We start from the raw sequence: 19,187 nt of genomic DNA, 5'->3' as shown, positions 1-19,187 counted from the left end.
ATTTATTTATTTATTTTAAAGATTTATTTATTTGAGAGAAAGGGAGAGAGCACACTCATGCCCACGCGAGAAGAGGGAGGGGCAGAGGGAGAGGGAGAGAGAGAATCCTCAAGCAGATTCCCCGCTGAGCTCAGAGCCCATTGCAGGGCTTGATCCCAGGACCCTGAAATCATAACCTGAGCTGAAACCAAAGAGTCGGATGCTCAAGGGACTGCGCCACCCAGGCACCTCTGTATTTTTTTTTTAAAGATGCCAGGCATTATGGATCTAGACAAGATCCTAGAATTCAAGGAGCTCAGTTTAGTGAAAGAGACCAAAAGGTAGAAAACTAACAAAGGCATGGTCAAACAATAAATTTGCATATCTTTAAAAGGAAAAGAACAACCTAGGTTGCTAAAGAAATAATTTACCATTATTGATCTGGTAAAAATAGCAAGAATTTCCTCAGATAGGAACATCTTCAAGTGCCATTGGGAGAACTCTAGTAGGCATGAAAAAACTAAGCAGACTGTGGAGCTGATGATTCATCTTTCAATTAAAGACAAGTTGAGGTGATAGAGATCTTTTGCAGTTTTTATAAGTAATTTGAGGAAGAAAATGGATAAATTTTGTTCTTTGTTGAGGTTATGGCCACTGAAGTTCCCTGCACTCTTTTTTGTTTGTTTGTTTGCACAGAGTAGGTATTAAACACCTGCTAAATGAATATAGTGTCTTGGTTTCTAGGTAGTGCATTATTAAACAGCAGGACAAAATATTTTTTTAGGTCTCTGTCTGGTTTTTGTATCAGGGTAATGTTGACCTCATAGAATGAATTGGGAGGTTTTTCCCTCTTTGGTTTTTTTTGTTATTGTTATTACTATTTCTCAGATGTTTGGCATAATTTATCAGTGATGCCATCTAAGCCTTGAGTTTTCTCTGTGGGAAGGTTTTTAACTAAAAATTTATTTTCTTTAATTGATATAAGGATATATTCAGGTTATCCTTCTTCTTGAGTGAACTTTAGTAATTTTTATCTTATAAAAAAGTGTCCATTTTATTTACACTGAACTTCTTGGCATGAATTTATTCATATTATTCCCTTATCCTTTTATTTTTGGTATCATCTGTGGTCATGTCCTATGTCTCATAGAGATATTTGCAATTTGTGTCTTTCCTTTTTTTTTATATGTATGGTTAAAAGTTTATCAATTTATTGATCTTTTCAAAGAACCAGACTTTGATTTCATTGATTTTTTTGGTATTGTTTTCTGTTTTCTCTTTTATTGAGTTCTGCTCTTTATTCATTCCTCTGCCTATTTTGAGTTTAACTTGCTCTTTTCTCTTTCTACATTCTTAAGGTAGAAGTTTAGATCATTTAAGGCCTTATTTATTTTCAAATATGCATTTAATGGTCTGTATTTCCCTAAAGCATTTCTTTTGCTGCATCTCATGTATTTTCATATATTGTATTTTTATTTTCATTCTGTTTAAAATTCTTCCCTATTTATTCTATCAATTAATGAGAGAAGGGTCTTGATATCACGGAGTAATTGAAGATTTGTTCATTTCTCTTTATAGTTCTGTTAGCTTTTGTTTTATGCATTTTGAAGCTCTCTTATTAGGTGCATGAAAGTTTGTTATTGTTATGTCTTTTTGATGAATTTATCCCTTTATCATTGAGAAGCAACTCTATTATATCTTCAACAAATTTGAATAATTTTTGGCCTTTGCATTTTTCAAATTTTTTTTGTACACTCTCTCCTTTGGAGACTCCAAGAACATGTATATTAGGCTGCTTGAGTTGCCTCATAGCTCACTGATATATTATTCAAGTTTTTCTATATTTTTCTCTGTGTTTTTATAGAGTTCATTAAACTGTTTTTATGTTGTGTTTAATATGCTCTTAATCCTATCCAGTGTATTTCCCAGCCCCAGAATTTTGATGTGCACCCTTTGTTATATCTTCTTTATGTCTCTTTAACAGTTATTTTCTTGAACATATGAAATATAGTAGTATTTGTTTTAATATCTGTGTCTACCAGTTCAATCACCCCTCAACTCCTTTCTGAGTTGATTTCAATTGACTGAGTTTTCACCTCAATTGGGGTTATAGTTTTCTGTTTCCTTGCATGTCTGGAAATTTTTTACTGAATGCTGGACATTGTGATTTCGATTTTGCTGTGTGGTAGATATCATATATTTAAAAAATATTCTTGAGGTTTACTCTTAGATATAGTTACTTGTGAACAGTTTGGGTTTCTAAGGCTTGCTTTTATGCTTTCTTAGGTGGGAGAGCAGCCTTGAATCTAGGGCTAATTTTTTCCATTTCCATTTTCTAGATACAGTATCCTTCTAATTACTTGATGCCCCATGTATTGAGATTTTACCACTCTGGATAGTGGGAACACCAACTCTTTTTGGTCCTGTGTGTTTTGTTAGGGATTGTTTCACCTGCTCCTTTCAGGTGGTTCTTTTTCCAGGCCTCAGGTAATTTCCTTATATACACATACTTATCAGTACTTAACTGAGGACTCAGGAGACTCTCTGAAGATCTCCACAACTCTCTCGCTATAACGGTCTTCTCTCTCTACTCCTCTGTCCTGTCAACTCTAATTGACCTGGCCTTTCTAAAATCCCTACTTTGTCTTGTCAACTTAGACTGGTAGACTTAGATTGGTAGACTCTTCCAGAGAAACTCATTCAGTGTGGATCTGGTACTCAGCAAGTACTCTAAGCTGGTGATATACTCTTGAGTTATCAGTATATATAGCCGGTGAAGACTTGGGAGTAAATTAGAGTCCCTCAGGGAGAGGGTACAGAACAAGAAGAGAAAAATTATTAAATAGAACCCCAGGGAACATCAAAATGTATGTGGAAAGTGAAGTAATAATTCTTGTAAAAGGATTTTCAAAGCAAAGCCCTTAAGTAATTTATAGTCTAGATTTTCTATGATGGTTCCAGAATGTGGTCATTATTCAGGAGATTAATAAGCCATCAGCTAGGATTCCTATGAATCTTCTGGGTGACCTATTTTTTTCTGGGAACATGTCTAGGAACTCAAGCTAGGAACACATTTAGAATCATAGGAAAGTTCTAAAGGTCCAAGAATGCCCTGTCTCCACAGCTTAGAGCCAAATGTTCAACATTCATTTCTACATTAATGGGCCACATAGGAATTGGTTAACTAAAAACTAATAATAAAACTAATAAAATAATCATAGCAAAAATTAAGTAGAAAATGAAGTCAAGAAAAGAAAACCAGAAAAGGAAAAATTTTGGATCTATAGAACAGATCTAGAGATTTCAGATTCAGAGACCTAAATTAAATCTCTGGGCTGTCTCCAACTGGTTGGGTCACACTGGACAGTAACCCAATGTCTTTGAGTTCTAATTTTGACATCTTTCACATGGAGAATGATCGTACTAGAACTTCCAGCTCTGTAGGTGTTAAAATCTGCACACATAAAAATGGTTATGTTTAAGACTTCACCATGATTTTATTTAAAAAAATTGTCATGGTAAATAAATGAAAAAATAATATGAACAATTTTTATTTATGGTTAATTTTTGCAAATGTATATTTTACCCCTAGGCATGTGGGTGTAAATTCCTTTTAAGAGTTTATCAAATGCTATAAAAGCCCAAGTTGGAATTGATAGTACTTCCAAGTTTCCAATTTAATACTCTAACCATTTAGAGGTCATACATCTCTTTTTCTGTATTAAGGTGAAATGTATTTGATAAGGATATAATATTTAAATATTTTTGGCATTAGAGTAATTAGATTTATTTCTTGACCAAGCAAGCAATTCTTTTCAAAACTGTTTCAGTACAAACTCCAGTGAAAAGTACGGACTGATGCTGGATAATAGCATTTCAAATTTTGTTTTCTTTTAATTGGTTGAGCTCATTAGTGGAGTTGAGGTTGTAATCATGTTAATGGGTTCTCCTTAAAACTTTGCATACTTTGATTCTATTCAATAAAAACAGAAGAGTGTGTTTCAAATTGATTCCTAAATGATCTGAAAAGATCTGTTAAGGATTTGAAAATGAATAAATGTCTTGGTAACCTGGAGATTGGTCTCATTTGTGAGGCTGTCATTTGAACAGAATTGTTCATTTTTGATGAGGTGTAAAAAAAGCAGTGGTCTGACCTTATATTGTTCTAGTACATTCTTTCAAGGAGACATTTAAAAATGAATATCAGAGTCTGAATTTCTTTTCTTTGATGAATTAAAATGAAAATAACTAGGTCAGTTGTTCGTATTAATAGAATAAGATAATATAGAATTAAATGAATAGAAGTTAATAGAAATTTGTGAGGGTTATTATATCAAAGTACTTCCAGTAGCACGCAAATTAACGGGAGCTCTTATTGACTGTTTGATCATAAAATTCAGAATAAAGGGAAACAGATCAATATTGTTGTGGATGCAGCATTTAGTATTAACTTCATTAGGATTTATTCATTGAGTACCCACAAATGTACCTGACACGATATATTTATCCTACTCTCTTCAGGATTCTTTTTGAAATAATGTTTAATTATATCACTTGGGTTAGAGTCTCTCTGGACTCGATTAATGTGTCATGATTGCATTGCTTTAAACCCCTCTAAAAGCTTTTTGTTTGTTTATTTCTGTTTATAATTTATATGGAAATAGGGTAAAATGACAAAAATGTTTAATTATTTTTTGTGTTGTTAAATGAGTGGCTTTTTTTAAAAAAAAAGTTCTTGGAATAAAGGAGACAGTGACATATCCATGCAATGGAATGCGATGCAACAATTTAAGACTATGCTTTAGAAGAATATTTAATGACCTTAAAGCATAATCAAGTGCAAAAAGCAGAATGCAAAACTGTATATAGCGTGATACCAATATCTTTAGATTGTTAGATCAGTAGACATAGTATATAGGAAAGAATGAGAACAAAATGCTAATGGCAGTTTTGTCTGAGTGGGACTGGGAGTGATTTATTTCCTTTTTTGTATTATGTGTGTTTTTTTTCAAAATAGTTAACAGCAAACAGTTTCTGATTATACAAGCAATGAATATTAGTAAAATAAATAGAAAGTAAAGGGCAGGAGAAAACTCATTCAAAATTTAAAAAAATTATTTAAAATTATTTATTTCTAAGCCCCCACATTGGATGTATTTGTCATGATCCCTTTATTGTTTGAAAAGGAACTAAGGGAGGGGCACCAGGGTGGCTTGGTCAGTTGAGCTTCTGACTCTTGATTGCAGCTCTGGTCATGATCTCAGGGTCCTGGGATTGAGCCCCTTGTTGGGCTCTGTTCTCAGTGGGGAGTCTGCTTGAGATTCTCTCTCTTCCTCTTCCTCTTTACCTCCCTGCTGCTTGTGCACTCTCTCTCTTTCTCTCTCTCAAATAAATAAATAAATTTTAAACCAAAAAAAAAAAAAAGAAAATGAACTAAAGGAGGTGCGTTTGAAGGATGGACATGTATTAAACAGGACTTTGGGGGGCGCCTGGGTGGCTCAGTTGGTTGAGCATCTGACTCTTGATTTCTGCTTGGGTCATTGTCTCAGGGTCCTGGGATCAAGCCCTGTGTCAGGCTCCATGCTCAGTGCTGAGTTTGCTTGGGATGTTCTCTCCCCTCTCCCCACTCTCTCTCTCTAAATACATAAATAAATAAAATCTTAAAACAAAACAAAACAAAACAGGACTTAGTATGGGTGATAGTTTGATATCTCAGAGTCTGACCCCTGGATCAGCAGCATCAGTGTCCCCTGGGAGCTTGTTAGGAATGCACATTCTTGGTGCTACCCCAGGCCAGTTCAAGCATTCAACCAAAACCTTTTGGAAATGGGGTCCTGCAACATGTGTTTTCACAAGCCCTCTGGGTGATTTTGATGCAGGCTGAAGTTTAAGGAATGCTGCTTTAGTGTTTTGAGGTCAGAGATGGCTAGAAAAATTTCTCAAAAATTTTATCCTATGGACGCCTGGGAGCTTAGTCAGTTAAGCATCTGCCTTCGGCTCAGGTCATGATCTCAGGGTCCTGGGATCGAGCCCTGCATCGGGCTCCCTGGGAGCCTGCTTCTCTCTCTGCCTGCCGCTCCCCCTGCTTGTGCTCTTTCTCTCTCTGTGTCAAATAAATAAACAAAATCTTTAAAAAGATTTTTATCCTAGACAATTTTCATCTCACATTTACCTTCTCTCTTTCTCATGTCTTCCTCTCCTTCTCTACCTCTGTCTCTCTATCACTCTGCTTCTCTCTTACACATATAGTTTTTGTGGTCTGTTTTCGTTTTACTCTTTTATTTTTTAGAAAGGGAGAGAGAGAGGGTGGGGGAGGGGCAGAGAGAGAGAAAGAGAGAGAGAGAGAGAGGGAATCGCAAGCAGACTCCTGGCCCAGTGCAGAGCCCGACAAGGGGCTTGACCTCACAATCCTGAGATCATGACCTGAGCTGAAATCAAGAGTCAGATGCTTAACCGACTGAGCCCCCCTGGTGTCCCGTATGTTTTTTTATCTATTCATATCTTTACCTTGTTTCCCCCAAATATTTGAGGCAGCTCCCAGAGGTGCATATACAACAGCAGACACTCATCCTGTGCTGTCTGTTCAGATAATGTTTTAAGAACTTTACATATAGTATCTCATTTAACTTAAGCATCAGTCACAACCCTATGAGGCAGTTGTTATTATTATTTCATGATTATCATCTCCATCTGACCGACAACGAATCTGAAGCTCAAAAACTAAATAACTTGCCCAAGGGCATACAACCACTAAGTGGAAGAATCCAAGCAATCTGGTCCCAAAGTCTGTGACCTCAACCAGTTTCCTATGCTGCTTCTGAAAAATGAAATTAATGAGGAACTAGGGATGAATGGAAAATAAAGGGGCAGGATGAATGCACAGTTTTTTTTGCAGAGTTTGATATAGTCGGTAAACATGGCGCGTGTATTTGCCTCTGGCTCAAGCAGAGAGTGAACAAGGAGAAGCCGCAAGATTCACAATCACCAAAATACGGAAGTAAACTAATTCTCAGGAAGGCCACACCTGAGTCTCGAAACACCTTCATGTCACCCTACATGCTCAGAAGTGTGCCGTTGTGATTTTTATTTCATTCATTCACTTTGTTTACACAGTCATTATTTCTTGGGTACCTTCTATCTGTTTGGCCCTGTGCTGGTTGCTTAGGATGGAAAGAATAAAACGTATCCCTGTCTTAAAGATCCCGGGGGCCTAGGGTCAAAGAACAGTGGTTCACAAATGTCTCGCTTGGGCTTTCCCCCACTTCCTCCCTGGGTGTGGAGTAAGAGAAGCGCACAGTGAGAGTCAGGAAGGGACTTGGAACCAGCTTCTCTTGGGAGGGGACATCTGAGGGAAGTCAGAAGACAAAGCCTCTAGAAGGAAACAAGCATCTGAGCTGATCGTTCCTGGTTACAGAAGCACCTTCATTCCTTGGCAACACCTTTCTCTAGAATCTGTAATCTGAGTGTGTCCCTGGACAAACTGGACCCTGAGCTTGGGGAGGTTCCTCGGTTCTTTGGAGGCCATGTGGCTGTGGGGATAAAGGGCAGGGGGTGGTGGGAGAAGCAAAGCCAGCTGGTTTCCACAAAACTGTGAAATGTGTGTGTGTGTGTGTGTGTGTGTGTGTACACATATATGCATCTCATCACTAAGGAAATTTCTCCTGGCTGTCTGGTCAATGATCACTTTTTCCCCTCCTGCAAATAATCCCTAAAACCTTCAGAAACACTTTTAAAAATTAAAATTAAAATTTGTTCTTTCTCTTCTTTTCCCCATCCAGATTTATCTAATAAATAGAATGTAGGCAAAATTATTTGTTCTGGGGGCCATGGGTGCTGCCCAGGGACCATGGCCCCATCTTCTGCCCCCTGTGGCCATGAACCCCTGGGGACAGGGATGTCTCAAAATACAACACTTGGCCCTAAAGATGAGGACAAAAGTGGCTGGACCTTCAGCCCCTGTTTCTAAGTGAAAATCGTATCAAGAGTATGAATGTTGGTTATGACTGTGTTCAATCTTTTGAAATGAACCATGTCAGTTACATGACCCAAGATGCTGGCATCTGATGGATCTAACTTCTGATCAAAGTGTGGAACTCATCCTCACCTGCCAGGGGCATCTCTCCTGAAGCCATCATAGTAAAGGTCTTAGAGCAAGACAAGGTGGGGGAAGCAAGAGTATACAGAGTTTGAGGGCATAGACCTTGCATAGAGTTTGGAAGGTGGTGATAATAACGGGGGACAGAGAATAATTGTTGAGCCACTCTTGTCATTTTTAATTTGCACTCATGGACCTCATAGTGCTATTTGTAGAAGATCTTGTAGAAGATCTCCAGATCTTCTGGACTGCTTTTGGTGAGAAAGAGGGAGAGTGAACTTGTTCAGAAGTCTCGATACAGCACTTGCATTATTTAGCAGGTTATAACATACTTAGCAGGGTTTGAAGGCTCTGTTGAGGAATGAGCAAGATTTCCCTCTGAGGACAGCCCGTCGCTGGCAGTGATGAAAGTAACTTTCCTAAAGGGTTTTGAAAAGCTGTCCAATCCTGAGTTTCCGAAGTGGAAGCTGCTTCTCACTTTTCTTTTCCTTCTTTTTCTCGACAGTCCCAGCAGAAGTGCATCGTGATCTTTGCCCTGGTATGCTGTTTTGCCATTCTCGTGGCGTTGATATTTTCTGCCGTGGACATCATGGGAGAGGATGAGGATGGACTCTCAGAAAAAAATTGTCAAAATAAATGTCGGTAAGAGGTAACAAACAAAACTTCTCTTTTAGGGGGTGGGCAGAAAAGCAAAGAGAGTGCTAGACAGTAGGGAGAAAAATATCCTAAGTACATGAGATCATCCAACCTACCTGTGGGTTAAGCTGAGGCATGACTCTTACTTTTCAGACCGAGGGAATAAAAATGAGTAACGATTTCATTCAATGACTGTTCTTTACAATTTGGGCATATCCTGTACAGAGGGCCGGTGGAGAGAGTGAAATTTTGTACAGAGACCCCTCTCTGTCGATGAGGTTTTGGTTTGTCCCATGACAAGCCTGGCAAAAATGAGTGCCCCAAATGAACAAGGGACACTGTGCTGGTTGTCACATCAAGTGGAAGTTAAAGAAGCACACATCTCAGGAAAAATTCCAACTTAAGATTCAGGATGAAATAGATCAGTGTGTCTATAAGAAGACATGCGCCTCCTCTGTCTCAATGTCGCACATAGTTTGTTATTAATCTAGAAATAGATTACATTAGATTTACGTATTATGTCTCTTCCGTTACCTTAAATAATGTCTCCTTGGGGATATTTCTAACTGGCAGGGCCATTGGGACATGGTTTTATCCCCATAAATCTCCTTCTCCAGCTCTTCCATGAGCTGCCCTTTTTTTTTTTTTTAGGTCATGGAGAGGGTGTAAGCAAGCACCAAGGCGGGGGGCAGATAGATGAGAAGTCTATTTTTATTACATGTTGCGGCAAAGCTGAAGTCAACCACCATAGTTCTTATGAATTAGAGCTTACAATGAATTTTCACTGTAGTTTTTCCCTCTGGCAAGCTTTAGTCTAAGTGCCCCCCTTTTCCAGCTTAAGATCAACAACAACTTGGTAATGTGTATGTGGGTTTTTATCTTGGAGACTTTGCCTTGAGGGTTGAATGCATGGCACAAAAAAATGTCTGGAAAAGACCACTGAAGTTTGTTTTTCAACCCATGGTACATTATAGTCTAGTTACCAGAGAACAGTATTAGACAAGGAACAAAGGATACAAGAGAGAAATTAGCATACATTTTAGATTTATTCTAACATGTTTGGAAGGGGTTCCTACGTATATTTACTTCTTAGACTGAATTTGGGAGAATTGTGTTGGGGTTATTAGTAAGGCAATAGAACAATAGCAGATTGCCACCATCTTCCTCCAGAACACTCCTTCTGCATCAGAACTTTCTGAGATTCCTATGACACGACAGATAGAAGCATCCGTGGACAGGGGGCTGGTGACTCATCTTATTCCGTGGGTTGGCTCTGCCCCTTCTCACCTCACTTCGTGATGAGGTCTGCTGAGTACTTGAAATGGCAAACCCCAGCACCTAGGAAGCAGCTTTATAAAGGTCAAACTGTAACAACTTCTAAGATAAAATATGCAGGACCTTTTAAGACACATTAGCAGGTTATTTGTAGGTTTCAACAACCAAAAAGAGGGAACCTTAGAACTATTCCTATTTTCACTTGAGAGAAGCTATAATTTAATCCAATTTTGACTTTAAGTTCATACAGCTGGAATCTGGGTCTGCTTGTTTCTCCACCTCAATCAATTGTTAAATCCCAGTGACTCAACACTGCTTCTCCCTCAAATCTGGAACACATTCTTCCAGTTACCCACCATCCCCCGCTGCCTTTCCCCTGGGGAGTTGGTGTCACTGCCTGGTTGCTGGGCTCCCCCTCCACGCAGCCATGTGTTCTAGAACCTGCATCCCCTCCAATCTCCCTCTCTTTTGCAGCCTCTTCCCCTGTGCCCTGTGTGTGTCCTTTTGCATTCTCAGCCACGCCATAGGCACCGCCTGTCCTTCTGCCACCCCGACCTCATCCCGAAGACCTTTTGCTTTGTCTCCTCTCCCCGGCACACAGGACGAAGGTGGGGTGCTGGCCATTCCTCATGCCCCGTCCAGCCCCAGTCTCCAGTCAGACAGCCTCCTGCCCCACCATCGGCTCCCGATAGTTCTCATTTTAATTTGATGGAACTTTCTTGCATTGTCCACTCACACCATGTTATAGGCAACATCACCTGCTAGTTCCGGGACTCTTTCCCACCCTCTCTTGTCCCTGGCTGACAACCCCTGACCTTCAGTTCCATCCCTTGCCATCCTGCTTAGTAACTACAGTGTACTTCCCAACACCCTAGCCGACTGTTCTGACCACCTCAAGTCAATGAATTTAATGTCCATTGTACTATTGCACTTCCGAGGAAGCCTAATGCGGTGAATCGCCATAGACTTTGAAATCAGCAAGATCTGGATTCAAATCTGCATTATACCACTTACTGACTGTAAATTTGGACAAGGTATTCATTTCATCATTTCATTCGATGCCTATTTACAGAGCGTGGCAGCACACAAGGATGAGCCACAGAGCAGTTAATAATGGGACAGTTGAGGCAACGGCGGGCTGTGGTCAGGAGCACACGGGCAGAGAGGACTTGGGGGGCGTAGCCTGTCAAGGGAAAAGGAGGGACCCCAGCCTTGGCCTCCACTCCCCCCTGATGGGTTATAAAGGCTATTTTAGTTTTGTTTCTATTGAAAGGGGTAGACTAAAAGAAATCTGTCTCACGGGGCTTTACTGGTAAATTGCATACCCCATAAGAACACAGCAGGAAACTCATAACAAGCAACAGATAAATAAGAACCCTCTCCCCGTCCCTTCCAGAGTGTCTGAAATCCCTTTCTCTCTTCACAACCAACTTCCTGTTCCTCCCTCGTCCTCACGTATCCAGAATCTGCTTTATCCTGACTGTGCTCTTTGGTTCTGGGGAAGGATACGAAGACGACCGCAGAATAGAGACTGTTTGTTCAGGGCCGGCTCTGGCAAAGCAGGCAGCCACTATCACCTTTGGCAGAGCCTCAGGTAGAGGCCCCGGAGAGCTTTCTAGTGGAAGGGGGTAGGGGGAAGCCTTCAGGTGTGTCCTGACAGGGGCTGTTGGCAGGGAGAAGCTGGAGGCTGGGCAGCTTCTGGAATCGAGGCGTCCTCTGTCCTTGGTTAAGGGGTGCATGTTTGGCTTTCTCTGCTTGGTCCTGAGTTGGAAGTGGGAACAAAAATTAGGGAAGCTGGTAGTTCTTAATCAAGTCATGGCCATTTGGGGCAGAAGGTTACAGGGTTACAGAAGTTATTGTTTGGTGTCTTGGATGTTACTAGAAATAGCCTGCCTTATCACAGGCTGGCTTCCTGGGCTGGTTATTGTGGGTGGGAGTTTGGTGTCTTGGTCAGGTGGCCGCAGCTGTTGGGGCAGAGTCTAGTTTTTATAGACAGTCTGGCCATTGTCCATTTGCATATCTAATCTCCCAGTTTCCTGAACCTCTTCCTATAGCAGCCCCTTTTGTTTCATTTTCTTCTTCTCCGTCTGCTAGACCATGGCCAGTGTGTCCACAATGCTTGCTGCAGGATCCTAAAGTCTTCACTGGCCTCCCTGGATTTCTTGCCTCAACCACAGTGCCGGTTCTAAGGCTGGCTGACTCCTGCGTCCGCCCATCCTTGTCCTCAGGGCAGCCTCAGCCATGGCTCCAGTCCCTTAACAACCTGCAGAGACCCTGCCTGGGTACCCCCCAGGCATCCCCCAGGGATGCCCCTGGCGTGAGAGGAGGGGCGATGTGGCGATGTACCCACTGAGTACGGTGGCGCTGATGCAGACGGGGGGACACCACCTCCTGCAGAAGCTTCCAGCAGCATGCCAGTCTCAACTTAGCCCCTCTGCACAAATCCCACCTCTTCCTCTCCTACCTCTTCCTCATCCTGGCACTGAGCTCTCCAGACTCTAGCCCAGAGCAGCACTAATGGGATCACATGATGCTTACCTTCCAAGTACAATTTACTTCCCTGTAAGAGTTTCCTCTTTATGCTTTTCTCCTTCTGGCATCATTATCATGAAGAGAGCTGCCTGCTCTCTGCAAACTTTGCTGAGATCTTGCTGCTTCGTAATTATACTCCCTCTGTGTGTGTAGCTCTCCTCACTCCTGAAAGTTGGAAGAGTGCACAACATCCTAGTCGGTCAGTGCCTCCCCTTCTCCCTGTTTTGACAGCCTCTTCTCGTGATCTCGTCTGCGGCAGCCCTTCCTAAATCCAGCCACCCCTTGAACAATATGGGTTTGAACTACGCGGGTCCACTGACAACACACCTTTTTTTGATAAATATGGTACAGTCCTATAAATGCATTTTCTCCTCCTGATGACTTTCTTAATAACATTTTCTTTTCTCTGGCTTATTTTATTGTAAGGATACAGTAACTATTACATGGAACATACAACCGTTGATGTTCTCAGTAAGGCTTCTGCTCAACAGCAGCCTGTAAGTAGTCAAGTTTTGGGGGGTGGAGGTCAAAAGTGATATGTGGAATTTTGACTGCACAGGGTTCGGTGCCCCTAACCCCCACGTTGTTCAAGGGCATGTGTGCATTTCTTTAATTCATCTTAACTCTACTGAATAGCTGAGATGCCTTTCTAGCCTCTGATAGATTACTACTCAGAATCATATTGCCCACTCAATGTTTCCTGAACTTTTATGTCTGAAAAAAATGGGTGAAGGGCAAATTTTCTAGTTTCGGCTGGAAAACTGCATCTCAGTGAGCGCAGGGGCATCACTGCATAGTTAAGAGCAGCTTCACCTGCCGGTGGAGATCGCATCCATCCTGTGGTGTGGCTATTTTATGATTCACTGGTGCCTCCAGTTATCATTTTACACTATTCTTGCAAGAGGTAAGGGCACTGTGTGGTTTCGCACATGTCACATCCCCAGGGACTTGTAGGGACACTGGAACGTCCAGGTGTCCTTCACCTGCGGAGCACCTGCTCACGTGTGCACGGGCTGCCCTTTCAAGTAAGGGGACAGGCCTCCATTTTGTATTTTGTATCTCTCTCAGCTCTCATCCATTGTTGTGGGTTGTTTCTTCCCCGTTTAGTAGAGCACCGTTACGCACTACTGGAAGAGGGCTTCTTTTTAGCACACCTCAGTGACAAATGCCTGTAGGTCCAGTCCACACCCTGCCACTCCTGCATCTCAGGCCCAATGGCTATAAACAATATGGCAGCTCATTTCTGCAAACTATCATTAAACAAGCTACAGAAACATAAAATTTGGGGTGGGTCAGCATCATCTTCTAACCCTGTCAATGGACACTGATCTGTCACAGTAGTTAAGACAGCTGCTCCTGGACCTCCTCACACTTGTCCCTCATCCTCTTGAATCAGCCCCATGTCTGTGAGGCTCCCGTCCTGGTTGGGCTCACTCTTGCTCACAGATTTGCATATCCGTTTTAGCTTATTATGCCTCCTTGGCTTAAAGCTTGAGGGAATAGACCAACGAAGTCTACATACATGATTCCCACTGTCCTGATCCCAGGGATTTTCTTTCATTCTAAAGTGGATAGACTTGAGTCTGCACAGAATGGGACCCATGACATATTTGAGCCTGGGCAACCAATGTATAAATTACCATAGTAGTCCTAGACCACCGCATAAAGTATAGCGAGAGCCAGACTCACTTTGGAATATACCACCCCTCCACATGTACACTTCACATCTGCTTTCTAATTTTTCGATTTCTCTGCTAAAAAGCTGACTTCTAGGGGCTCCTGGGTGGCTCAGTCAGTTAAGTGTCTAACTCTTGATTTCAGCTCAGGTCATGATTTCAGGGTCATGAGATCGAGCCCTGCGTTGGGCTGCTCGATGGGCATGGATCCTGCTTGGGATTCTCTCTTTCCCTCTCCCTCTGCCCCTACCCCGCTCATGCTCACACACACACTCTCTCTCTCTAAAAAAAAAAAAAAAATTTTGACTTCTCTATATTTTTCATATAGTTTTTTAATGAATTTCTTCTTCTAATCCATTATTTTCTTATTTAAAATATTAAACAATATCTAGGGATGCCTGGGTGGCTCAATTGGTTAAGTCTGCCTTTGGCTCAGGTCATGATCCCAGGGTCCTGGGATTGAGTCCCGCATCGGACTCCCTGCTCAGCAGGGAGCCTGTAGCTCCCCCTGCTTATACTCTCTCTCTGTGTCAGATAAATAAATAAAATCTTTAAAAAAAATAAAATAATAAACAATATCTATAGTTATATCTATATTAATAACCCAGTTCAAGTGTAGGGCATCCATAATTTAGTCCATCGATACGTAACATTTCTAGAAAACAGCATTGAGAGACCTCTGTGCATTGACAATCACCTCCTAGTGTTTTGTTCTTTCTCTTTGAATATCATGACCTTAGAGCTATCTTCACAGACTCGACTTGCTCCAATGGACTTTAATCATTATTTTCCCTTTTAATGCCCAAATTGTCACTACTTGGCCAGTGGGAGCTGTCTTTTGTATTTTTTGACACTATTCCAGATATCTCTGAGAGCAGACTTGCTTTCTGGCAACAACAAGCTGTTCTGGCCTCGTTTTGAATTTTCTTGCTCTGGGACAGGGTATTATCTACTCTCCAATGAACTCTGGTTCCTTTTCATGAAGAATTCTATTAAAAAACAGAATCTAAGTTCTAGGGTGTCATTAGATTTTCCCACAAGGGTGTTGGTGATAGATAAGATGACACCAGAGGAAAGGTTCTTTAAATTACCTTTTTTTTTTAAAGATTTTATTTATTTATTTGAGAGAGAGAATGAGATAGAGAGAGAGCATGAGAGGGGGGAGGGTCAGAGAGAGAAGCAGACTCCCTGCTGAGCAGGGAGCCCGACGTGGGACTCGATCCCGGGACTCCAGGATCATGACCTGAGCCAAAGGCAGTCGCTTAACCAACTGAGCCACCCAGGCACCCTTAAATTACCTTTATGACTGAACAGTGTCCCTCCTTCTTTGCCTCCTTTTCATGTTATGGACACAAGAATATGGACCATGGGGCCAAATTACCTGGGTTCGAGTCTGGCTTTACCATTTAGGAGATTTGCAATCTTGAGCAAGTTTCTTGATTTTACTGTACCACTTTTTTTTGTCTGTACAATAAAGACAAGTCTTACCTGAAAGGCTTCTAGAAGGACTAAATATGTTAATGCTTTCATACAATAGCATCTGTCATATAATAAATGCTCAGTAAATGTTGGCTGTTGTTCTTTTTATGAAGGGGCATGAGTTCATGCAGGTGTTTACAGCCCCTTTAAAGTTTCATCATATTTTGCTCCAAAGTAAGGAAGACTTCATTATCCATTTTCCAGTCTTTTCTTAAACTATAAGTTTTTCCCTTTATGTACATTAACTTTGATCTATTGTGCTTTATGTTGACAAACCCAACAATGTTTTTAAATTAGAGTGTTGCTCCCAGATTTAGAAGGGTCCATTTGGTTTTTGACTTCAGTATTTGAGCACTTTTCTGACTGTCTAAAGAGGAAGAGAAACTTTAATCTACCCCTGCATCTGAAGGGAACACCAAAGAATTGAAAAAACCTAGAGCACTTGGTCCTACAAATAGATTTCCAATGTACCAACCCAACAAAGATGTTGAAAGGTAGAAGAAACTGGCAGAAACTGGCTCTAGAGCTTTTGTTTTACATCCTTCCCTGTTTGTCCATATGAACACAAAACGAACCTAGTTCCTTTATAATTTTCTTGATGTGCTCTTCCTTTTATAGCGCTGGTATCCATTTCTTACCAAATCTTTTTTTTTTAAGATTTATTTACTTATTTGGGACAGAGAGAGAAAGAGAGTATGTGCACAAGTGGGGGGAGGGGCAGTGGGAGAGGGAGTGTCCCCAAGCAGACTGCCCGCTGAGTGGGGAGCCCAATGTGGTACTCAATCTCGCCACCCTGAGATCATGACCTGAACCAAAATCAAGAGTCAGATGCTCAACTGACTGAGCCACCCAGGTGCCCCTTTCTTACCGGATCTTGCAGGATCTGAAGAAAAAGAGAAGATGGCGCTCTGTGTAGCCCACTCCGTTAGATAGAAGTGAGCATGTCACCCATTTCTGGTTGGCTCCATATTGCCTGCTTCCAGTTCTGCACTCCTCTCTCTTTCCTGCAGCCCTGGCCTGCCTTCTCCTGAGTCACTGATCAGAGGTTATTCCATGGGAAGATGGTATCCACCTGGTAGAACTCCTTCAGCCCTCTTTCCAGTTCAGACTGTGATTGTCTTCATTCATCCTTCCCACCTCCCATTTTTCCTCAGGAAGAGGTTTTCTCTTATACTCTCCAAGCGAACCTCTCTGTCTCTGTGCATAGTCCTGTGGAAATAAATGAAGACCAATGAGCAAAGCAAAGGCTGTTTGTTCAGAGCTTGCTGTTAGCAAGAGCGTCAGCCACTGTCGCTCCCATTCAGACACTCAGAATCAGGCAGAGGAGTGGGGGAGCATTGTAGTGGGATGGGGAAGGCTTCAGGTGTGCCCTGAAGTGCAGGGGGAAGGGGAAGTGGAGGGGGGCTAACTCAAAGCAGGACATCCTATGGGATTGGGTGGGGGAGCATGCTTGAGTCTCCCTAGTTGGTCCTAAATTGGAGGCAAAAAATTAGAGAAGCTGTCCTGTTATTAATCAAGTCCCACATCTTGGTTATAGAAGTTACTGTTTGGTGGTCTGGGTTGTTACTGGAGATAGTGTCCTGCCTTCCTGCTGGCATGACTTACAGCAGGCTGACTTCCCTGGCTGCTTGTCATAGGTGAGAGATCGGCGTCTTGGCCAGGTTACTGCAGGTTGGGGCAGAGTCTGAGGTTCTAGATACATGGTCTGGCCTTTGCCCATTTGTATATTCAGTCTCTCATACCCTTTGCACTGCCCGTTTCCTCAGTCAGGCAATACTTAATATGGGTTATGCAAATCTTCTGTCTCTTCTCCCACTCTCCACTCTGGCAATTTCTAACCCATTCCTGTGATTTCACCTCTGCCTCTTGTAAGTGATGCCCAAATCCCTAGCTCAGGCCATGGTTTCTTTCTTTTCTCATCTTTTCTCTTTGTGCATCCACTGGCCCAGCTCTTTCTACCAGTACAGCATTAGTGTAGAGCTCTGGAACCCTGCTTGGTCTTGGTTAGGCGCTCATTACATGTTGCTTTCTTTCTGCATTGAGCCTCTATACATCATATCAGGGCAGCCACATTCTCCCGGGGACATGAGCAGGGGTACCCCACCTGCTTTGATTTCTCACTCCTTCGCCCACTTTCCAAAACTGAGACCATTTCATTTCTGTAATGGCAGCTTGGGCCTTCTATTGGTGTTACCAGCACTTCTGTCTCCATTGTCTCCTCCATGAGATCAAAAACCCCCTAAGAACTGGGGACCCCATCTGTTTTTCTCTTTGCATCTTAGTGGCTCACCCATGAGGACTAAACAGGTACTCTTTTCTAATGGACAATAATTTCTGTGTAAACACAAGTACAAAATACAGAAGTAATACTGTTCATTGAGATAGTATGTATTATCTAGATTAATTTATTATCCCTTCATGGTGGAATTCTCTTGGAGGAAATGACTAAGGATTATGAAAGGAGAGATGGAAGTTTATACATTACATACCTAAAGACCCATCGCATGGAAATGAGTTAGAAGAAGAAACCTGGAGAATTGCTAAAATAAACAGAATAATATAACACATAATTTTTTTTCCAACTAGCATTGAATAAACAACTTTTTTAAATTATGTTCAGTTAGCCACTGTATAGTACATCATTATGAATAAACAACTTTTAATAATAATTGGCAATGGAAGATAAATGATTTTAAATGAAGGAAAATAGAAGTCCTCAGATTTTTAAATACAGATAATTTTGTTCTTCTGAACTCTACTTTCAAATGAAATAGCACATAGTAACATCTTAGTTTCACCATTGAGTCAAATAAAAATGCAAGTTTCTTGAATCATGAGAGAACTGATAGCCCAACACCCTGAAAGTGCCATTTATATGCCTATACCTTAAAATCTCAAAGATTATTTTTAAAATAATCTTTTATCTTTAGCATCTAATGTTTAAAGGAAGACACTTAAGAGAGTATGATACTTGCTGATGGTCTATAATTACCACTTGGGGAAGAAGCTGAGGCTAATTATTTCAAAATTTTAATTATAATGAAGCTTAATATATGATTAATGATGTTGACATTTCCTGTTGCCAGGTTTGTTCTCCAAGAAGATTATTTGAATGTGATATATATGTTTCAAGAAGTTCACTGAACCCTTGTAGGTACAGCCATATTTGATAATCATGAATAGCCTTGGGGACAGAAAACACAGCTGTCTTTCCCACAGGTAGCCATGGATAGCCCAACCCTTACCCAAGGGGAGAGAAACATTGGCCAAGGGAGTGAGGAGAAAAATAAAAAGAAAACCTAGGTAGAGATGCTTGGCAGATATTCATGTATTTTGCTTATAAACCTGTAATTGGAAAAACTTTGGAATCAGAACTTTTAATTAGAGAAGTTGCCAGAAAAATCTGTTCAAGAATTCACTGGAACTCAACTTTCAAAGTCATAGGAACTTTTGATATTTAGGACAGCTTGCAGATTGGGAATGCAGCGCTTAAGAATGGGGTCATGTTTTCAGAG

At 41.3% G+C, this 19,187-nt stretch overlaps 1 protein-coding gene across 1 annotated transcript in view; it reads left to right on the top strand.

The window, feature by feature from the left end:
• PLD5 (phospholipase D family member 5) overlaps positions 1-19,187 on the top strand; it is a 402,235-nt gene that overhangs the window by 141,495 nt on the left and 241,553 nt on the right. The window contains exon 2 of the mRNA XM_021682883.1: positions 8,580-8,716. Within this exon, the coding sequence (XP_021538558.1) occupies positions 8,580-8,716 (137 nt within the window). The remainder of the gene's footprint in view (positions 1-8,579; positions 8,717-19,187) is intronic.

This window comes from Neomonachus schauinslandi, chromosome 6 (genome assembly GCF_002201575.2).
Source record: "Neomonachus schauinslandi chromosome 6, ASM220157v2, whole genome shotgun sequence".
Taxonomy (NCBI): domain Eukaryota; kingdom Metazoa; phylum Chordata; class Mammalia; order Carnivora; family Phocidae; genus Neomonachus; species Neomonachus schauinslandi.
The sequence above is the reverse complement of the archived record's forward strand: the minus strand, read 5'-3'. Positions and strand labels throughout refer to the sequence as shown.